Source organism: Lagenorhynchus albirostris, chromosome 1, assembly GCF_949774975.1.
Source record: "Lagenorhynchus albirostris chromosome 1, mLagAlb1.1, whole genome shotgun sequence".
NCBI lineage: Eukaryota > Metazoa > Chordata > Mammalia > Artiodactyla > Delphinidae > Lagenorhynchus > Lagenorhynchus albirostris.
Genome location: NC_083095.1, coordinates 159981886 through 160003965, shown reverse-complemented (window position 1 = coordinate 160003965; position 22080 = coordinate 159981886). Strand labels below are relative to the sequence as shown.

Sequence of the window (22080 nt, the reverse complement as noted above, 5' to 3'; positions counted from 1 at the left end):
CTGAACTCCTCGTCAGGTAACAGTAAAGCTAAACGTTCCTCTTCTGCCCTTGTCAGGGCCTGAGAGCTCTTGCTAGAATCCACATGACCAATGATGGAACCGTGCTCAACACTCGATGATGGACGCCCACACGGCGACCTCTCTAAGGGGAGCCACGTGGAAAAAAATCACAAGCAAGTGGACAAGAGAAGACTGAGTGAAAGAATCACAGCAACTGTTCCCACTAAAGAAAAGACTTTTTTATTAAAAATAAAAAAAAGGAGAGGAAAAATCTAAATGCAGCTACTCAGTGTGACTCAAGAGGACATAATGCTTATGAAAAAGGCACAGCCTTTATTCAGCAAGGATTGAGTTCAGATGAAAAGTGTAATGGCCAAATTATTAAAATATTCAATGGGAATCATGAATAGAAGACTGGGGCTGAGAAATTCTCCAAGAATTTAGAACAGAAGGATAAAGAAATTAATATGATGAGCAAAACTCTCAAGTGGTAGGGAGAACAGATCTAGGAAACGGATATGGAACTTCCGGGTGTGAGTAGAGTGGGCTGAGAAGCCGCAGCAACTTGGAAAGATCCAGACAGATTTCCCCCTGGTGAGGAAAGGCTTAAGTGTGAGAACTCTAAGGGCCCATCCAGCTCCAAATAAAATTAATGAAAACAGATCTACGCTAGACATATCTAAGTGAAAGTCTTGAATTCCAAGGGTAAACTCAAAACAAACTACAAGGGTCATAGTGGGAGAAAAGAATAACAGCCTACGGAGAAAAGAGAACTACAGGCTGGTCTCAGACCTCTCTACAGCACTGACGTCTGAAGATGACGGAGCTTTGTCCCCGGGTTCTGTCGGAGAATCCCGTGGCCCACGAAGCCTCCATAGAGCCATAAAAGAGCAACAGGAGGAACTTCTCACACGTCCAAGGAACTGTGAAATGTAGCACCCACTCACCCATCTTGAAGAAATTATTTCAAGGCTCATCCTGGCACTGACACAAAATATGGAGGGAGCATGGTCAAGAAGCCAGGAGAGGGGAGTGAGGAAACCAGGGAGGCTGATTAATTGTTGGTAACATAGTCCCAGACTTTACTGCAAACGGCAAACCTATTTCTTGAAAGATAGATAATGTAAAATAATAAGGACCATATATCTAAAATCTAAATTATGGATCTAAAGCCCAGATTATTTCCACGTTAGTTGGCTGGGGTGGGGGAGGCAATCTAGTGTAATTCTTAAACACACAGACTCTGGAGTTGGCCTCCCTGGTTTTGTTTTTATTTATTTTTAAAAGTTTTTTTTTGCCGTGCTGTGCGGCATGGGGGACCCTAGTTCCCCGACCAGGGATCAAACCCGCACACCCTGTGCTGGAAACGCAGAGTCCTAACCCCTGGACCGCCAGGGAAGTCCCTGGAGTCGGTCTCCTTGGGACCGAATCCCAGCCTCACCACCCACCAGCCATGTGCCGAGCACGGCCCCAGCCCGCGGCCTGCTTTTCCGCATCAGCTCACACTTTCCCCCTGTCCGTACACTCTCCACGTGCCTCTCCATCTGCACAGCCACTGCCTTCATTCAGGCCTCACAATTTCTCCCTGGGTTAGTCCTCTCTGGGCCCCCCTGCCATCAGGTCTGTCCCTCCCCTCCTCTCACTTCATTCCAACTTCTAGGATGATCTTTAAAACCTTCAGTGGCTTTCAGTGACTCTCCATAGAGAGCAGAGAAGGGTCCAGACTCCCAGGCTTAGCACAGAAGGCCTCGCCCCCAGGATCTGACTCTACCCATCTGTCCAGCCATCCTCCATACCAGCCAGTGAATTATACACAGCTCCCAAGACAGCATCTCTCTCCCACCTCAGAGTATCAGGAAGGCCTAGAGCCACGACCCACCTCTGCTACTTACTGTGTGAACTGGGCTGATTAAGTCGCTATGCTAATCCTCCGGCATCTCCTCTGCAGAATGGAGATAACAATGCCTGGACCTCATGAGGGTTGTCGTGAACACTGAGGCACGAAGTGCATAAAGTACTCTGCACAGCACCCGCACAGAGTGGGCTCTCACAGATGGAAACTGCGATCATCGGTGCACCTCCTCTGCCCTATGCATACCACTCTCTGTGCCTCTAAAGCACTTCTTCAACTAGCAAACTCCCATCTCCCCCTTATGTTTATGTTTCAGCTCAAAGGTTACTCTCTGCCTATTAGGCTTTCAGTGAGGCTTGGCCATAGCGTGTAGGAGTGAGAAGCCAACCTTGACATTCCCAGCAGATGGAATCTACCTCCTACACGCTTTCCCCTATGAGTGCCTCTGTTATGACCCTTGATCCAGGGCTTTGCAATGACCTGCAAGCCTACCTGTCTCCTCCACTGCACTGTGAGCTCCTTAAGGGCTTACTACGTCAGACTCGCCCTAGGAGCCCCAGGACCTAGTAAAGTACCTGGCCCATGGCAGGTGATCAGAAAGTATTCACTGAAGGAAATGGAAGGGTGGCTTGTGCCCTGCCTAAGAACGAGGAGGAGGGGAGATGTGGCCAACCGCTTTTCTCCATCTCACAAGCTAAGTTCATGGCTCTGATGTCTCACCAGGACATCAGAACGAGATCATGAGCAGGAGACTGAGTCCTGATGTGCACATGCAACCTGGGCAGGACAGAACTGGCTGAGGGTTGGAGAGAGCAGGGATCCAGGCTTTGCCTCGTGGGTGGATGTCTTCAATACAGACAAGCAGCTTTTGAAGATTTTCAGATGAAGGAAAAAACCAAACACACTATGTTCAACAAGCAAACCGCAAGAAGTGCAGGGCTGCTGTCGATGAGCTCGTGGCAGGGCTGAGGTGTCTGGTAAAGTGACAACGTAGGCCTGACCACTGCAGATTCTAGCTAAAACCCCAAAACAACTTCAGGCCTCTGGCATGCTGCGGCCGAGGCTTACTGAAAGTCTAGCGGCACAACGAAGTAGAGCGTCAGCACACGAGGCCACCGAGAACCGAGCCTCTTGCTGACCAGGATGGTCCCAAGGGGAGGTAACCAGATCTTGGTCAAGCACTCCCTCCACCCGGGCAGACCTTGGCTCTCCTGTGCAGACACACTGCCAATTAATCAGAGATTTTCCGTGGATGACTCGGTGATGAACCAAGCACGTCAGATGATGGTTACTGGAAAGGAGGCCTCTGTTACAGAAATGGCTTGTGGCTCAAAGCTGGATTCCAGTCTTCAAAATGCAAGGTGCCAGGGCAGTGACGGGGGGTGGAGACAATTCACATCTTCAGAATTTCAAAGTTTCCCTTGGACTCTGAACCTACCTCACAAAATGTAAAATGCGGGCTTCCCTGGTGGCGCAGTGGTTGAGAGTCCGCCTGCCGATGCAGGGGACGCGGGTTCGTGCCCCGGTCTGGGAAGGTCCCACATGCTGCTGAGCGGCTGGGCCCGTGAGCCATGGCCGCTGGGCCTGCGCGTCCGGAGCCTGTGCTCCGCGGCGGGAGGGGCCCCAGCAGTGAGAGGCCCGCGTACCGCAAAATAAATAAATAAATAAAAATAAACAAAATGTAAACTGCAAGCCATCGTGGGTGCTGTCTTCTGCACCTATGGTGATGCCTTCTTTACTATCTTGAACACAGTGTTTGTTCTTGAGACTGGAGGGTTAGACAAAGCAACTGTGGAACTCTGTTTTTTCTTTAGTCATACCCCAAACAGTTTAAATGAAACCTACGTAGTATAAGATGATGTGAGGCCCTGGGAAGGCCATTGTGTAATAGAAAGGGCTTCTGGAATACAGCAGAATTTTTTGCAATGTTTATGTTTACCGTGGAGTCACAGGCACCAGGCAAAACCTCGAGTGCAGGACTCACCGGTTCAGAAATAAGCACACGTGTTGCGAGTGGGTTGTCAAAGAATTACTTATGAGGCCCTTGTTGGCTGCACAAAGTCTACTGCTTCTGCTCACCTTTAGAGATTTCCAAGATGGCCTGTAGATATTGTTCACAACTTGGGTGCTCAGGAATCTTCATACTTCCTAACGAAGTCATTGTTTATAATTAAGGAGCTTAAGCCCGTGAACAAGCAGGGACAGCGTTCCTCGTGGACATTTATGAGGCATCGTTCAAGCATCCAGTGAGTTGCTGCTCCAATGCTCCAGTTTCATGACGTTATTATAGGGCAAGCATGCCAATGACCTCATTTCAGTCACCTCATCTAGGCCAGATGACTGTCTGTACCCTCTCAAAAGATTTCTGGCAAAGTGGATTCTATAAATATCTTTGAAAATTCTGGCAAGAAATTCTTTCAAATACCCATTCCCTTAAGTCAACTATTTCTTTTGTCTAGGCAAGACTCTTTCCTTCCTTCCTTTCATCCATCCATCCAGTCTGTGTGAAATACATTCTATGTGCTAAGCACTGCTTGAGAAAATGAAGCATGCACTTGGTCTTAAGAGATCTAAATGTAAGTGCAAGATAGTGGGTTATATGTGTAAAGAATGGAGTTATCAATCAACAAACAGAGTATTAACAGCCATGGAACAAGGTACGTCAGCTCAGGACCCTGGAGGCATGATATAATCATCACGTATGGATACAAGTTTATTTTTAGAACCTCTATCTTTATAGAAACACAACAACTAAATACAACAACAAAACCAAACCAAAAAACAAACAAAATGACACAATTTCTGAATTCAGTGCAAACCACTCAATCCAATTGTCTGAAATGCTGTTTAGAAAATTCAGCTTGATTTCCTAAAAATGTCATTTTCTCTGATTATGAAAGTCATGTAAAATTTTGGAAAATGTAAGACTGAATAGAGAAGAAAAAGTAACCAATAATCTACTACACAGAAACAACAATGATTAATATTCTGTGTACAATTTTTCAATGCATAGATACACTATTCATTTATAATTTAAAAATAAAATTGGGACCATGATGTTTATGTTGCATGACCTGTCTTTCTTTTTAACACTTCTTAGCACTTTGCTTCATTCTTAAATATCTTTTGAAAGCATGCCTGTTTAATGGTTGTCCAGTAGCCTATCATGTAGATGTTTCATGCTATTTTCAGCCAATTCTTTATTATTTAAATTTAGATATTTAGAATTTTAGAATTTGAAATTTAGAATAATTCAAGGTTTTCACAATTATAAATAATGTTTAACTATACAACACACACACATCTCTGATCAATTCCCTAAAATAACTTCTTAGAAGTACAATTCCTGTATATTAAGGAATACACATTTTAAGGCATTTAATATATACTCGCAAGTTATTCTACAGAAGGTTTGTACTGATTTATATTCCCATCAGCAGAACATAAAAGTGTCCATTTTTCTAAACCTTACCAATACTGTGTGTTTTGTCTTTTTAATTGTTTGCTATTTGATAGGTAAGAGGAGATGGTATAAAATTATTTTAACTTGCGGTTCTGATTAACAGGAGGCTGAATTTTTTCCAGATGCTTAGTGTGTGTATGTATTCATATTTGTATATGTATTTAACACCCTGTTCATAGCTTTTGCTCATATCTCCCTATTAAGTTAAAATCTGCCTTGTGCTTTCTGGAACTATCCTAAGTAAGTTTAATTCCTCCTTCATATGACAGCCCCTTAAATACTTGAAGACAAAAGTCATGTCTCACTTTCTCCAAGATAAACACTTCTGGTTCCTTCAACCGTTTTTTCCTGTGGCAAAGTTTCAAGGGCGGTCGTTGGAGAAAATGCATAACAAATTCTCCTGCCCCTGTGACCCTGTACCCTCCAGCACCCTCGGGTACAGAACTCCACGCGACTCCAGAAAAGCATGCCCCAAATCCTCCTGGCAGACTCTCCGGATGCAGTCACCTGCCTACACCTCGGGCATCAGCCTCCTTTCTCCTGCTCATCCACAAGGATACTGTGGGTTAGTTTGACCACGATGGTGGCATTTCCTGTGATGTGTAGGCCTGGCGCTCAAATAAAGTGGTAGAAAAAAGCACTTTGACGCCAGAAAAAGGAAGAGGAATTGCCTGATATGATGAGAACGATGAGTTCAAATGAGGAAAGCATCAAGAAGGAGATGGCCCGCTTGTCCCGAGACGCTGCATTTGGCAGGACTGGGGTGTCTATATAATGGGTCTCAGGAGCCCAGGAAGCCTCTCCTGACCCCGGGGCACGTTAGGGACCTTTCCTCTGTCCCAGGGCTGACTACCTGCCCACTCTCTCCTGCAGTCACCTGTGCACGTGCTGGTCCCCCACTAACACACCTTCACGCTCCCTGATGGATGGGCTATGTCTGGTGCCCGAGAGCCTTGCTCAGCAGATTGCACATATGACGCCATCTCATGTGCTCGGTGAACTGAGTCCCTGCTGGAAATCTCTCTCCAGGCTGCCCACACCCCTGTGCTCTTATTTGCTTCTCATTGGACAACCTTCCGGTACAAACCTGTTGTCTCAAGTACTGCCAAACCTCATAGATGCCCTGGAAAATGGACATGGGCATCCATGCCAGTGGCGAGGAAACCCCAGGGCATCACAGAATTGCACCTGACTAACATGTCAGCTTCGGAGAACTCTTGCTGAGAACCTGCACCTGATCAGTTTGACAGCACTGTCTTGACAGTGGATCTACAAAGCTGAGGTCCAGGCTCTGGACACTTGTAAAGGTACTGGCGCCTTCTGAGTCCCTGTCCTCGAGTCCAGCCTTTAGGCAAACAACGGCTTGACAATTTTGTGCATTATGGTCTAAGTAGAAACACATATACAAATAAGATATAAATATAAATAAAACTGATATATCTATATATCTGTAGATATTTATATACATATGTCTCAAACATTAAACACTGCCAACTCATCACAAGATTAACATAAAACCTCACACTAAAGGCCTAATTACCTCAGTTCCTATTACCTAATGCATCACGTCTGGATATCAACAAAGATTTACAAGGTATGCTAAAAAGCAAAAAAACCCCACAGCCTGAAGAGACAACTAAACACCAGAACCAGACTCAGATACAACATGGATTTTGAAATTACTAGCCTGGGAATTTAAAATAACTATGATTAATATATTCAAAGTGCTAATGGAAGATGTAGACAAAATCAGAAACAGTTGGGTCATGTAAGCAGAGAGATGGAAACTCTAAGAAAGAATCAAAGGGAAATGCTAGGGAAAAAAAAAAAAAAAACACTGTAACAGAAATGAATGCCTTTGAAAGACTCATCAGTAGACTGGACATAGCCAAGGAAAGAATCAGTAAGCTTGAAGATGTGTCAATTGAAATTTCCAAAACTGAAATGTAAAGAGAAAAAAGAATAAAAAAACCCAGAACAGAATACCCCTAAACTGTAGTCCAATTTCAAAACATATACATGTAATTAGAATACCAAAAGGAGAAGAAAGAGAATGGAACAAAGGAAATATCTGAAGATATAATGTCTAAGAATTTTCCAAAATTAATGACAGACCCCAAACCACAGACCCAAGAAGCTCAGAAAATACCAACCAGTACAAATAATGAAAAAAAACAAACCACAAAAAAGACTAAGCAAACTACACTATCATATTCAAACTGCAGAAAACCAAAAACAAAGAGAAAAATCTTGAAAGAAGCCAGAAAAAAAGTCCCACACTACATATAGAAAAACAAGGATAAGAATTATGTGGACTTCTCATCAGAAACCATGCAAACAAGAAGAAAATGAAGTGAATATTTAAAGTGTGGAAAGAAAATAACCACCAACCTAAAATTCTATATCCAGTGAAATTATCCTTCAAGTGTGAAGGAGAAATAATGACTTTCTATGAAAAACAAAAATGGTGAGAATTCATCACCAGCAGAACTGTCCTGCAAGAAATGTTAAAAGAAGTTCTTCATGAAGAAGGAAATGATATAGTTCAGAAACTCAGATCTACACAAAGAAAGGAAGAGCATCAGAGAAGGAATAAATTAAGGTAAAATAAAATATTTTATTTTTATTATTCTCAATTGAGCTAATAGACTTGTTTGTTCAAAATAATAACAGTAACAGTGTACAGTTGACCCTTGAACAACATGGGGGCTAGGGATGCTGACACCCCACATAGTTGAAAATCCATGTATAACTTTTGGCTTCCCCAGAACTTAACTACTAATAGCCTACTGTTGACTGGGAGCCTTACTGATAACATAAACAGTCAATTAACATATTTTGTATGATATATGTATTATATATTGTATCCTTACAATAAAGTAAGCTAGAGAAAAGAAAATGTTACCAGGAATCATAAGGAAAAAGAAAATACATTTACAGTACATATATGTATTTGCTGAAAAAAATCCACTTATAAGTGGATCCACGCAGTTCAAATCCACGTTGTTCAAGGGTCAACTGTATTGGGCAATGACAGCCTATGGATAAGTGAAGTGAATGAGGGCAACATGAAGACATGGGAAGGAGGAAGGAAGGACACTTAGCTATAAGGTACTTGCACTGCCCATGAAGTGGTATGATATTATTTAAAAGTGGATTTATATTAGTTGTAAATGTATATTTCAAACTTGGGGCAAACAATAAAGATAATTTTAAAGAAATATAATTGATATGCCAGGAGAGAAGAGAAAATGAAATCATATAAAATGCTCAATGATGTCGGATAAACCATATGTCCTGGAATTATTTTAGTAGGTTTCAGTAGTATTAACTGTACTTTCCTGCTTGTTTAGATTATTTCTGGGGAATCTTTGTCAACAGTTCCTTTTAAATACAGATCAATAAGTTCCAAAAACCTACCAGTTTTTGAATTCTTCAATGTAAAAATCCTTAAAATAAAGGCTGCCTCTTTAAAAGAAAAGAAAAAAAAGCCCTAAAAAAAGGAGCTCATAGCATGCAAATGAGGTATTGAACTGGCATGTTTTAGAATTAGACAGTTTGATCATAAAATGTTTGAATCAGATATAAAGTCAACACCAGCTGGATTGAAAAATAAATAAATAAAATGCTCAATGAAAACTAGGGAAGGTGAAAGAGCAGGGAGAAAAAGAAGAAACAAAGAACAAATACAATGAATCAAAAACATGCTAGGTATTTTTCTAGATTCCACATATATGCATTAATATCCGATATTTGTTTTTCTCTTTCTGGCTTACTTCACTCTCAGCTCAGTGCTCTGTGACAACCTAGATGGGTGGATTGGGGGGCGGGTGGGAGGGAGGTCCAAGAGGGAGGGGATATAGGTATACATATAGCCGATTCACTTCATTGTACAGCAGAAACTAACACAACATTGTAAAGCAATTATACTCCAATAAAAAATAAAAAAAGTAAACATTGAGCTAAATTTAAAAAAACATGTTAGGTATTAATCAAACTATATCAATAATCACATTAAATGTGAATGGCTTAAATACACCAAATAAAAGACAGATTGTTAGAATGGATTAAAAACACTAGACCCAACTATAGGTTGTCTATAAGAAACTCGCTTTAAATATAAAGACAAAGTTCAAAAGTTAAAGGATAAGAAAGATATACCATGTTAACACTAATCCAAAGAAAGCTAGAGTAGCTATGTTAATTTCAGACAGAGCAGAATTCAGAGCAAGGAAAATTATCAGGGATAAAGAAGGGCACTACATGACAAAGGGGTCATTTCTTTAAGAAGACATAAAAACCCATAACCTGTATGAGCCAAACAGCAAAGCGTCAAGATATGTGAGGCAAAAACAGGAAACTGCAAGGAGAAATAGGCCGAGCCACTATCATAGTTGGAGACTTAAACACCCTTCTTCCAGTAATTGATCTATCAAGCAGGTAACTAATCCATAAGGATATAGCTGTCCTCAACAGCACTATCAATCAACTTGATCTAATTGACATTTAAAGAATACTCCATTTAACAATAGCGAAATACACGTTGTACTCAAGCTGACATGGAACGTTCACTGAGCCAGACTACTCTGGGGGCCATAAAGTGTCCACAAGTGGTTTAACATTGTATATATTCTTTTAGCAACAGATTTATTGAGATATAATTCACATACCGTAAGATGTGCCATCTTAAAGTATACAATTCAGTGGTTTTTAGATTTGCAGAGTTGCACAACTATTACTACTATCTAAATTTAGAACATTTTTGTCACCTTGAAAAGAAACACTACATCTATTAGCAGTCACTCCCAATTTTTCTCCACCTGGAGAAACCCAGAAACCATAAATCTACTTTTTGTTTCAATGGATTTGCCTATTCCAGATATTTCACATAAGTGGAATCATGAGTGGCCTTTTGCGTCTAACTTCTTTCACTCGGCATGATGTTTTCAAGGTTTGCCCATATTATAGCATGAATCACTACTGCATTGCTTTTTATTGCTGAATACTATTTCATCATATGGATATACAACTTTTTATTTACCCACTGATGTACACATGTGATTTGTTTCCACATTTTGGTCACTATGAATAATACTGCGATGAACATTCAGGTACAATTTTCTTTGTGAACATATGCTTTCAATTCTCTTGAACATATATATATATATATATACCTAGGAGTGAAATCTCTGAGTCATATGGCAACTCTGTGTTTAACCCTTTGAGGAACTGCCAGACTGTTTTCCAAAGCAGCTGCACCATTTTACATCCCCACTGCAAAGTGTGAGGGTTCTAGTTGCTCCAAATCCTTACCAACACGTGTTATTGTCTGTCTATTTGAACCATCCTAGTGAGCGTAATAGGTATTTCATTGTGGTTTTGATTTGCATTTCTCTAACGACTTGAATACAATTATCGTTTCAAATGTCACTCTGACTTTACAGAGTGCTCTGGGTGACAGATCATAGAAAGGATTTGTGAGGCTCCCACCACCTTCGCAGGATTGCTCTTTTTAGAAACCTTTGTTTCAAGTAGTAGGACTTTTTTTTTCGGTTACAAAGATCACTATGTTCTAACTACAAAGGAAAATAAGACTATTTTCCTGTCTGTTTCTTTAAGAATGCATTTCTGGTGAAGTCAAGATGGCATACTAGGAGGACACATAATTCGCGTCTCCTCACAACTAGGGCACCTACCAGGTACCAGTGGGGGACCACGGACACCTAAGGGGATGGAGGGAACCCCAGCGACTGGCTTGCGGGATCTTGGTTCCCAGGCTGAAGGTTGGGCCCGAGCTCCTGTGGTGGGAGCTCTGAGTCCAAACCACTGGACTAACAGAGAACCTCAGACCCAGGGAATATCAATCGGAGTGAGGCCTCCTGGAGGTCCTCATCTCAGCACCAAGACCCAGCTCTATCCAACTGACTGCAAACTCGAGTGCTGGACATTTCAGGCCAAAAAACAAGTAAGACAGGAATACAGAACCACCCATTAAAAAAAAAAATGAAATGACAAAAACATTTGTTACAGACAAAGGAGCAAGGTAAAAACCTACAAGACCAAATAAATGAAGATGAAATAGGCAAACTACCTGAAAAATAATTCAGAGTAATGTTAGTAAAGATGATCCAAAATCTTGGAAACAGAATGGAGAAAATATAAGAAACATTTAACAAGGATCTAGAAGAACTAAAGCGCAAACAGTGATGAACAACACAATTACTGAAATTAAAAATACTCTAGAAGGAATCAATAACAGAATAACAGGCAGAAGAATGGAGAAGTGAGCTGGAAGATAAAATGGTGGAAATAACTGCTAGGGAGCAGAATAAAGAAAACAGAATGAAAAGAATTGAGGACAGTCTCAGAGACCTCTGGGACAACATTAAATGCACCAACATTCAAATTATAGGGTTCTCAGAAGAAGAGAAAAAGAAAAGGTCTGAGAAAATATTTGAAGAGATTGTAGTCGAAAACTTCCCTAACATGGGAAAGGAAATAGTCAATCAAGTCCAGGAAGCACAGAGAGTACCATACAGGATAAATCCAAAGAGAAACATGCTGAGACATATATTAATCAAACTATCAAAGATTAAATACAAAGAAAAAATATTGAAAGCAGCAAGGGAAAAGCAACAAATAACATACAAGGGAATCCCCATAAGGTTAACAGCTGATCTTTCAGCAGAAACTCTGCAAGCCAGAAGGGAATGGCAGGACACATTTAAAATGATGAAAGGGAAAAACCTACAACCAGGATTACTCTACCCAGCAAGGATCTCATTCAGATTCGACGGAGAAATTAAAACCTTTACAGATAAGCAAAAGTTAAGAGAATTCAGCACCACCAACAAATGCTAAAGGAACTTTTCTAGGCAGAAAACACAAGAGAAGGAAAAGACCTATAATAACAAACCCAAAACAATCAAGAAAATGGTAATAGGAACATACATATCGATAATTACCTTAAATGTAATTGGATGAAATGATCCAACCAAAAGATATAGACTGGCTGAATGGATACAAAAACAAGACCCATACATATGCTGTCTACAAGAGACCCACTTCAGACCTAGGGATACATACAGACTGAAAGTGAGGGGATGGAAAAAGATATTCCATGCAAATGGAAATCAAAAGAAAGCTGGAGTAGCAATTCTCATATCAGACAAAATAGCCTTTAAAATAAAGACTATTACAAGAGACAAAGAAGGACACTACATAATGATCAAGGGATCAATCCAACCAGAAGATACAACAATTGTAAATATTTATGCACCCAACGTAGGAGCACCTCAATACATAAGGCATATGCTAACAGCCATAAAAGGGGAAATCGACAGTAACACATTCATAGTAGGGGACTTTAACACCCCACTTTCAGCAATGGACAGATCATCCAAATGAAAATAAATAAGGAAACACAAGCTTTAAATGATACATTAAAAAGACGGACTTAATTGATATTTATGGGACATTCCATCCAAAAACAACAGAATACACTTTCTTCTCAAGTGCTCATGGAGCATTCTCCAGGATAAACCATATCTTGGGTCACAAATCAAGCCTTGGTAAATTTAAGAAAACTGAAATCGTAGCAAGTATCTTTTCCAACCACAATGCTATGAGACTAGATATCAATTACAGGAAAAAAACTGTAAAAAATACAAACACATGGAGGTTAAACAATGCCCTACTAAATAACCAAGAGATCACTGAAGAAATCAAAGAGGAAATAAAAAAATACCTAGAAACAAATGACAACAAAAACATGACGACCCAAAACCTATGGGATGCAGCAAAAGCAGTTCTAAGAGGGAAGTTTATAGCAATACAATCCTATTTCAAGAAACAAGAAAAATCTCAAATAAACAACCTAACCTTACACCTAAAACAATTAGAGAAAGAAGAACAAAAAAACCCCAAAGTTAGCAGAAGTTAAGAAATCATAAAAATCAGATCAGAAATAAATAAAAAAGGAATGAAAGAAACAATAGCAAAGATCAATAAAACTAAAAGCTGGTTCTTTGAGAAGATAAACAAAATTGATAAACCATTAGCCAGACTCATCAAGACAAAAAGGGAGAAGACTCAAATCAACAGAATTAGAAATGAAAAAGGAGAAGTAACAACTGACACTGCAGCAATACAAAGGATCATGAGAGATTACTACAAGCAACTATATGCCAATAAAACGGACAACCTGGAAGAAATGGACAAATTCTTAGAAAAGCACAACCTTCCGAGACTGAACCAGGAAGAAAGAGAAAATATAAACAGACCAACCACAAGCACTGAAATTAAAACTGTGATTAAAAATCTTCCAACAAACAAAAGCCCAGGACCAGATAGCTTCAGTGGTGAATTCTATCAAACATTTAGAGAAGAGCTAACACCTATCCTTCTCAAACTCCTCCAAAACATAGCAGAGGGAGCAACACTCCCAAACTCATTCTACAAGGTCACCATCACCCTGATACCAAAACCAGGCAAAGATGTCACAAAAAAAGAAAACTACAGGCCAATATCTCTGATGAAAATAAATGCAAAAATCTTCAGCAAAATACTAGCAAACAGAATCCAACAGCACATTAAAAGGATCATACACCATGATCCTGGGGTTTATCCCAGGAATGCAAGGATTCTTCAATATATGCAAATCAATCAATGTGATACACCATATTAACAAATTGAAGAATAAAAACCATCTGATAATCTCTATAGATGCAGAAAAAGCTTTTGACAAATTCAACACCCATTTACAATTAAAAACTCTCCAGAAAGTAGGCACGGAGGGAACCTACCTCAACATAATAAAGGTCATATATGACAAACTCACAGCCAACATCGTTCTCAATGGTGAAAAACTGACTAAGACCAGGAACAAGACAAGGTTGCCCACTCTCACCACTATTATTCAACATAGTTTTGGAAGTTTTAGCCACAGCAATCAGAGAAGAAAAAGAAATAAAAGGAATCTAAATTGGAAAAGAAGTAAAACTGTCACTGTTTGCAGATGACACAATACTATACATAGAGTATCCTAAAGATGCTACCAAAAAACTACTAGAGCTAATCAATGAATTTGGTAGAGTAGCAGGATACAGAATTAATACACAGAAATCACCTTGCATTCCTATACACTAATGATGAAAACTCTGAAAGAGAAATTAAGGAAACACTCCAATTTACCACTGCAACAAAAAGAATAAAATACTTAGGAATAAACCTACCTAAGGAGACAAAAGACCTGTATGCATTAAACTATAAGACACTGATGAAAGAAATTAAAGATGATACAAGCAGATGGAGAGATATACTATGTTCTTGGATTGGAAGAATCAACATTGTGAAAATGACTCTACTACCCAAAGCAATCTACAGATTCAATGCAATCCCTATCAAACTACCACTGGCATTTTTCACAGAACTAGAACAAAAAATTGCACAATTTGTATGGAAACACAAAAGACCCTGAATAGCCAAAACGATCTTGAGAAAGAAAAACGGAGCTGGAGGAATCAGGCCCCCTGACTTCAGACTATACTACAAAGCTACCATAATCAAGACAGTATGGTACTGGCATAAAAACAGAAATATAGATCAATGGAACAGGATAGAAAGCCCATAAATAAACCCACACACATATGGTCACCTTATCTTTGATAAAGGAGGCAAGAATATACAATGGAGAAAAGACAGCCTCTTCAATAAATGGTGCTGGGAAAACTGGACAGCTACATGTAAAAGAATGAAATTAGAACACTTCCTAACACCATAAACAAAAATAAACTCAAAATGGATTAAAGAACTAAATGTAAGGCCAGACACTATCAAACTCTTAGAGGAAAACGTAGGCAGAACACTCTATGACATACATCACAGCAAGATCCTTTTTGAGCCATCTCCTAGAGAAATGGAAATAAAAACAAAAATAAACAAATGGGGCTTAATGAAACTTAAAAGCTTTTGCACAGCAAAGGAAACCATAAAAAGATGAAAAAACAACCCTCAGAATGGTAGAAAATATTTGCAAACGAAGCAACTGACAAAGGATTAATCTCCAAAATATACAAGCAGCTTATGCAACTCAGTATCAAAAAAACAAACAGCCCAATCCAAAAATGGGCAGAAGACCTAAATAGACATTTCTCCAAAGAAGATATACAGATTGCCAACAAACACATGAAAAGATGCTCAACATCACTAATCATTAGAGAAATGCAAAGCAAAACTACAATGAGGTATCACCTCACACTGGTCAGAATGAGCATGATCAAAAAAATCTACAAACAATAAATGCTGGAGAGGGTGTGGAGAAAAGGGAACCCTCTTGCACTGTTGGTGGGAATGTAAACTGACACAGCCACTGTGGAGAACAGTATGGAGGTTCCTTGAAAAACTAAAAATAGAACTACCATACGACCCAGCAATCCCACTACTGGGCATATACCCTGAGAAAACCAGAATTCAAAACCACACATGCACCCCAATGTTCATTGCAGCACTATTTACAATCGCCAGATCATGGAAGCAACCTAAATGCCCATTGACAGATGAATGGATAAAGAAGATGTGGTACATATATACAATGGAATATTACTCAGCCATAAAAAGAAACAAAATTGGGTCATTTGTAGAGACGTGGATGCATCTAGAGACTGTCATACAGAGTGAAGTAAGTCAGAAAGAGAAAAAGAAATATGGTATATTAACGCATATATGTGAAACCTAGAAAATGGAACCAATGAACCGGTTTGCAGACACAGAAGTAGAGAAAAAACGTATGAACACCAAGCGGGGAAAGCGGCAGGGGGTGGTGGTGGTGGTGTGATGAATTGGGAGATTAGGATTGACATATATACACTGATGTGTATAAAATGGATGACTAATAAGAAAACAAATAAATAAATAAATAAACATTTTAAAAAAAAAAACCCAAAAGAGTCAGGTACCACATTGTTCATTGCAGCACTATTTACAATAGCCAGGACATGGAAGCAACCTAAGTGTCCATCGACAGATGAATGGATAAAGAAGATGTGGCACATATATGCAGTGGAATATTACTCAGCCATAAAAAGAAATGAAATTGAGTTATTTGTAGTTAGGTGGATGGACCTAGAGTGTGTCATACAGAGTGAAGTAAATCAGAAGGAGAAAAACAAATACCATATGCTAACACACATATATGGAATCTAAAAAAAAAAAATGGTTCTGATGAACCTAGGGGCAGGACGGGAATAAAGACACAGACGTAGAGAATGGATTTGAGGACACGGGGTGGGGGAAGGGTAAGCTGGGACAAAGTGAAAGAGTAGCATTTACATATATACACTACCAAATGTAAAATAGATAGCTAGTGGGAAGCAGCTGCGTGGCACAGGGAGATCAGCTTGGTCCTTTGTGACCACCTAGAGGGGTGGGATAAGGAGGGTGGGAGGGAGATGCAAGAGGGAGGGGATGTGGGAATATATGTATGCATATAGCTGATTCACTCTGTTATACAGCAGAAACTAACACAACACTGTAAAGCAATTATACTCCAATAAAGATGTTTAAAAAAACAAAAAAAGAATGCATTTCTAACAGGATACCATGGTGAGGTGAAATAACATGAGATCCCCTGGGAATGAATATGCAGGTTCTGCTTACCTGCTGGAGGCCAAGCCTTGATGTAGCCTGTGCAGTGGACCACAGCATACTGGGCTTCTCCTTCTTTCACAGGGCCAAGGCCATTCCTAGAGAAAGAACTTCTGTGAGCTTGTTTTCGACATCTGGGGGTGAGGCAAGGATGTCCATGACTCTTTTGGTATCTAAGTTACTGGGTTCTCCTGTTGGCCTTGTGGTTTTCAATCTTGACTTCCCACCATCCTGTTTTCCCTCCTCCTACATGGTCTGAATATGCAAAATAAATCCACCCAACTCCCTTTCTCATCTCAACCACTGCAACCCTGATGTGCGGGTCTCTTGGTGCTCTCCAAGGCTAAGCCCCGTCTTCAAGTTCGGCTACTGCTTAGCTTAGTGCATTTAAGCTATCTACCAGCACAGCCCCAAAACATACATCAGAAAGGCTTACTGACCTGAACCTTTTCCTCATGGTGGTTATTCTGTTTAGAGGAAGGTGGTCCAAAGGAGCATTTCCACACCTAAGATTTGATAAATATATTAGAGTGAGTGAAGACCTAGGCAAGTTTATAAAGCACATAGTGCTGCAGGCAAGTATATGGGCCTTATCTAATGCGAGCACCCTGTAGCCAAGTTCTTTCCAAAGTGCAGAAGCAGGGTTGCATGCCTGTGAATTTTGATTGTCACTGAAGGCAAGAGCCATTCTGCACTGCACATGGAAATTGCCTCAGGGCCCAGCCCAGGAGCCGCAGACATCCAGAAAGACACTAGGAGGATCCTGGCCATGCTCCGTCCTGCAGATCATTTCAGTGTAACTTGGTGGCTTTCAGGAAACAAGGGAAGAGGGTGATGACAGCAACAGTGTCTCTTCAGGCCCGAGCAGAGGCATCAACTCAAAACAGATGTTGCCAATTGATGAACAGAAGCATCTTCTCGGGCTTTAGCTTCACAGTGTGGAAACTGCCTCCTCCCCTGCAATGTTCTGGAATAGGAATAAGCAGACAGCTGCAAGCCTGCGGAAGGCAAAGGTCAGAGTGGGGACAGGGAGGGATGAGTCTGGAATCAGGGCTTTCTGGGGTCCCTCTCTGGGAGGCAGGGGACGTGAGGCGTCCCACTGCCCACTCTGGTAGCACCTTTTCTGCCTTCTCCATAACTCTCTCAGCATCCAGGCTCTGCATGTCCAAAGCCTGCACTGTGGCTAACCTCTGACCTGTGCTCTCAGGACGTCCACTCTTTACATGCGCTTCCACTTCCCAGCTACATAGCAGGTAATGCCCTGGATGCCTCAGTATTCAATACAACAAAGATAAGAGTCCAGTTATATACTCTGAGACCTGGGATGGCTGCCAGCACGAGCGTATTTTCACAGCAGGTCAATCTAAGACATTGCTGCCTGGGGATGCCCAGTGTCTTCCTGAAACTAAGCTGCTTTATTTGGAGGCGAAGGCCATGCTCTCAGCAGATGGCAGTGCTGCACACCTTACAGGTAAATCCAGGTAGTGTGGGTCTGGCACTGGGAAGAGCTACCTAGAGCATGTCTTGAGAGGCACCAGGGCAGGAAGCGGACCGCCTGAATCTGGTCGATAGGGCAGTGCTAATGGCACTGGAGGCTACTCAGGAATGGTGAACTTGATGCTTCCGATAAATTCATTCACAAGGCAACTGCTTAGATGGTGCAATTAAGAATTCACATTGCTGGTGCTAGACTGAATGTCCATCAAGCTAGGATGGGCCAAAGCACTGTGGAAAGCCCTTGCTGTGTCGGACTACATTAACTGATGGCATTCTGTCCCTGGGTGGGCACTAACGCATGTGAGTCGAGCCCCCCAGCTTGCCCCTGTAGCCTGAACAGAGGGAAGGCAGTCTGCGCAGACTCAGCGCTAAATCACAAGGAGATGCTCGTGTATTGTCACTCCAACACCGCCTTATGACCTGAGGCAGGCGGTGAAGGGGATTCCATCCGTGTCTTCTGGAAGCATTCCAAATGCTCAGCCTGGAGAGGAGCCGACTGGGAGGAAAGGACAGCCGTACTCAAGTCCTCTGCCGGTTCTCAGGACTCAGCTAGAGGTTAGAGAGGCAGGTCTCCCCTCAACACAGGCAACCTGTGATCTGAGATGGCCTAGCCCGTAGATTAACAGTTTTTGTTTAAGAAGTAGAGTTGCTTTTGGGCTTCCCTCGTGGCGCAGTGGTTGAGAGTCCGCCTGCCGATGCAGGGCACACGGGTTCGTGCCCCGGTCCGGGAGGGTCCCACATGCCGCGGAGCGGCTGGGCCCGTGAGCCATGGCCTCTGAGCCTGTGCGTCCGGAGCCTGTGCTCCGCAACGGGAGAGGCCACAACAGTGAGAGGCCCGTGTACCGCAAAAAAAAAAAAAAAAAAAAAAAAGAAGTAGAGTTGCTTTAAAAGGTGACTTTGAATTAGTGAAAATATAGACTTATTTTAAACATCGATTGTCTGTAACTTCATAGTTCCCAACAGATGCTCAAGTGGTAAGTCCCCGTCCCAGAAGCAAACCACTGGAGGAAGGTGACAGTAGTGAGTGGCTCCACTGTGCCCGGCCCTGAGATCGGAGCATCGGGAAGCTTGGCAGGGGCGGGGAGGAGGTCGGAGAGGGCAGGAGGCGCTGGAGCTGAATCAGGATTGGTGTGGACTTGGGTGGCCTTGTCGGGAAAAGTGCTCAAGAAGAGCCTGGGAGAGCACGTGCCCGGGCCAGCGGGGACCGACTTCTTTCCTGGAGGAGAGGAGGACGCCCGCCTCGCTCACCTGCCTGCAGTTCCAGCTGCCGCTGCTTCTCCCTCTGGGGTCCAGTGATGGATCCTCAGTCCTCGTATCTGGGAATCAGCAGTAGCATCTGGCAGTGGACCACGCCTTCCTCCTGGAAACTTCCTTCTCCCTCTCTTGTTCCCTGCCATCTGCCCAGCCGCTCCTTCTCAGTCTCTGCCGGTTCTTCCTCGCCTCCCTGGTGCAGGGGTGGCCTGAGCTCAGAGCTCTTCTCTAGCAACACTCATTTCCCAGGTGATCTCATGCGGTCTCGGGGCTTTAGATACACCTCACTGTCGTCAATCCCTGACTCTATGTCTTCAGCCCCAAACTCTCCCGTGAATTCCTGAACTATATGTCCAACCGTCGACTCATCTTCTCCATTTACAGGTGAGACAGACCAAGAAGGAGGAGGCTTACATGCTGCAGTCAGATGACATCACCAGAGTGAAGGTGTGATCTTACAGCCCATCAGGACTCTCAGCGGAGGTAAGAAGGGAGCAACCCCATCAGAGCCCAGCCCACTGTTCCCCCAACAGACCTCATCCTGCAGATGAAGGACCTCCGGGAGCCCATGCACATCCTCATGGATGACTGCTGCCCTTCTTTCTTGACCGTCCCAGTCTTCAGGTCCAAGATCCGGCCTGAGAGAAAGAGAGAAAAGGACATTTGCATGAGTCTCTGCCTTTGATTGGGGTGGGGGGTGCAGGTGCAGGGAGAGCTCTGCAAATGAAAACACAGGGGGCAACACAAATCGCAAGTCGTTTGCTTCTTGGAATTCCCAACATTCTTTAAGCGATGAAATCCACACAAGTCAAATGCCTTGTTTTCTTCAAAGAGTGGTCCACACTTGCTGCCTCTGCATTGTTTAATTCCATCACCACCAGTCCCTCCAATTCGGCTTTCTCCCCCACTGCTTCATGGAAACGGCATTCACCAAGGTCACCAACAACTTTCTTATTGCTAAATCCAAAACGCGTTCTCTCTTTGACTCATCTGACTGCTTGGCAGAACTTTACTCAACGGCACAATGATTCTCAAAAATCCCCCCGTCTCCTTGGCTTCTGACAAGCACTCTCCACTCTCCTCGTGTCTGCCCCTTCATCCCCCGGGGGCTCCAACCTCAGCCATCTTCTCTTCTTGTTCTATGCATCCCCTATGCGATTTTATCCGCTCCGAGGTTTTCATGATCACCTCTATCCTAATGACCCTACGTCTACAACTCCAGCACCAAGATCTAAACCACCAGCAGCTGACTGTATACCTCGAAGGCAGCATCACCCACTTCTCCCCAGATACGCGCAAAAGCTTCTCCATCCAACGGCAATCGAAGCCAGAATTCTAGATGTCATCTTACCTTCCTCTCCCTTGCCTCCCGCACACTCAGTCGGTCCATCTCGTCTGGCTCATCATTCCTCGAGGGAGACTCACTCACTTCCAACCCCCAGCATCCTCTCTCCTCAGTCCACCTTTCACACAGCTGACAGCTGTCTAGACAACACGCATCTGACTGTGCCCGTCCTGGCTTAAAACTGCATTGCTATATGGTAGGTCCCTGTTGATTATCTATTTTATATATAGGAGTGTGTATAGCACAGGGGACTCTACTCAATACTCTTGTAATAACCTATACGGGAAAAGAATCTGAAAAAGAATATATATATATATATATATATATATATATGTATGTATGTATATGTATAACTGAATCACTTCGCTGCACACCTGAAACTAACACAACATTGTAAATCAACTAAATTCCAATATAAAATAAAAATTTTTTAAAAACTGCATTGCTTACAGGAGGTCCTTACAGAGTCCATGATTTGAGCCCTGCCTGCCACTCAACCTCATTTCCCCTACACTTCCTGGTACCCTGTCCAAGAGAAACATACTAAGAGCCACCTATGTAATTTTAAATGTTCTAGCAGGAGCATTTTTAAAAAGTTAAAAGAAGCAGGTAAAATTACTTTTAATAATATATCCAAAACATTATCCTTTCAACATGTAATCCCTGCAAACATTACTAATGGGATGTTCCACATTTTCTCATACTAAATCTTTGAAATCGGTGTGTATTTTACATGTAGAGCATATCTCAATTCCGACTGGCCCCGTTTCGGGTGCTTAGTAACCATATGTGGTTAGAGGCTTCCCTGCAGTACAGAGAGCAGCTCTGGACCGTGGCCCCATCAAAGCGCTCACCAGGCAGGCATATCTATAAGTGCCTTGTGCCCTCACACATTTGCAGATATGGTCCTTTCTGCCAGAAATTCTCTCTCTGTTCCACATGAACTGTCATCCCGGTGAACTGCTACTCGTCCTTCAGCACCAGTTCACATGTCACAACCTCTGGGAAATCTTTTCTAAGTTCTTCAGG

At 42.2% G+C, this 22080-nt stretch overlaps 1 protein-coding gene across 1 annotated transcript in view; it reads right to left on the bottom strand.

Moving 5' to 3' along the window:
* Positions 1–22080, bottom strand: part of ARNT2 (aryl hydrocarbon receptor nuclear translocator 2) — a 195324-nt gene that overhangs the window by 69081 nt on the left and 104163 nt on the right. Inside the window, exons 6-8 of the mRNA XM_060120677.1 lie at positions 20242–20344; positions 17399–17464; positions 16971–17056 (exon numbers count right to left, since the gene is read on the bottom strand). Of these exons, the coding sequence (XP_059976660.1) occupies positions 16971–17056; positions 17399–17464; positions 20242–20344 (255 nt within the window). The remainder of the gene's footprint in view (positions 1–16970; positions 17057–17398; positions 17465–20241; positions 20345–22080) is intronic.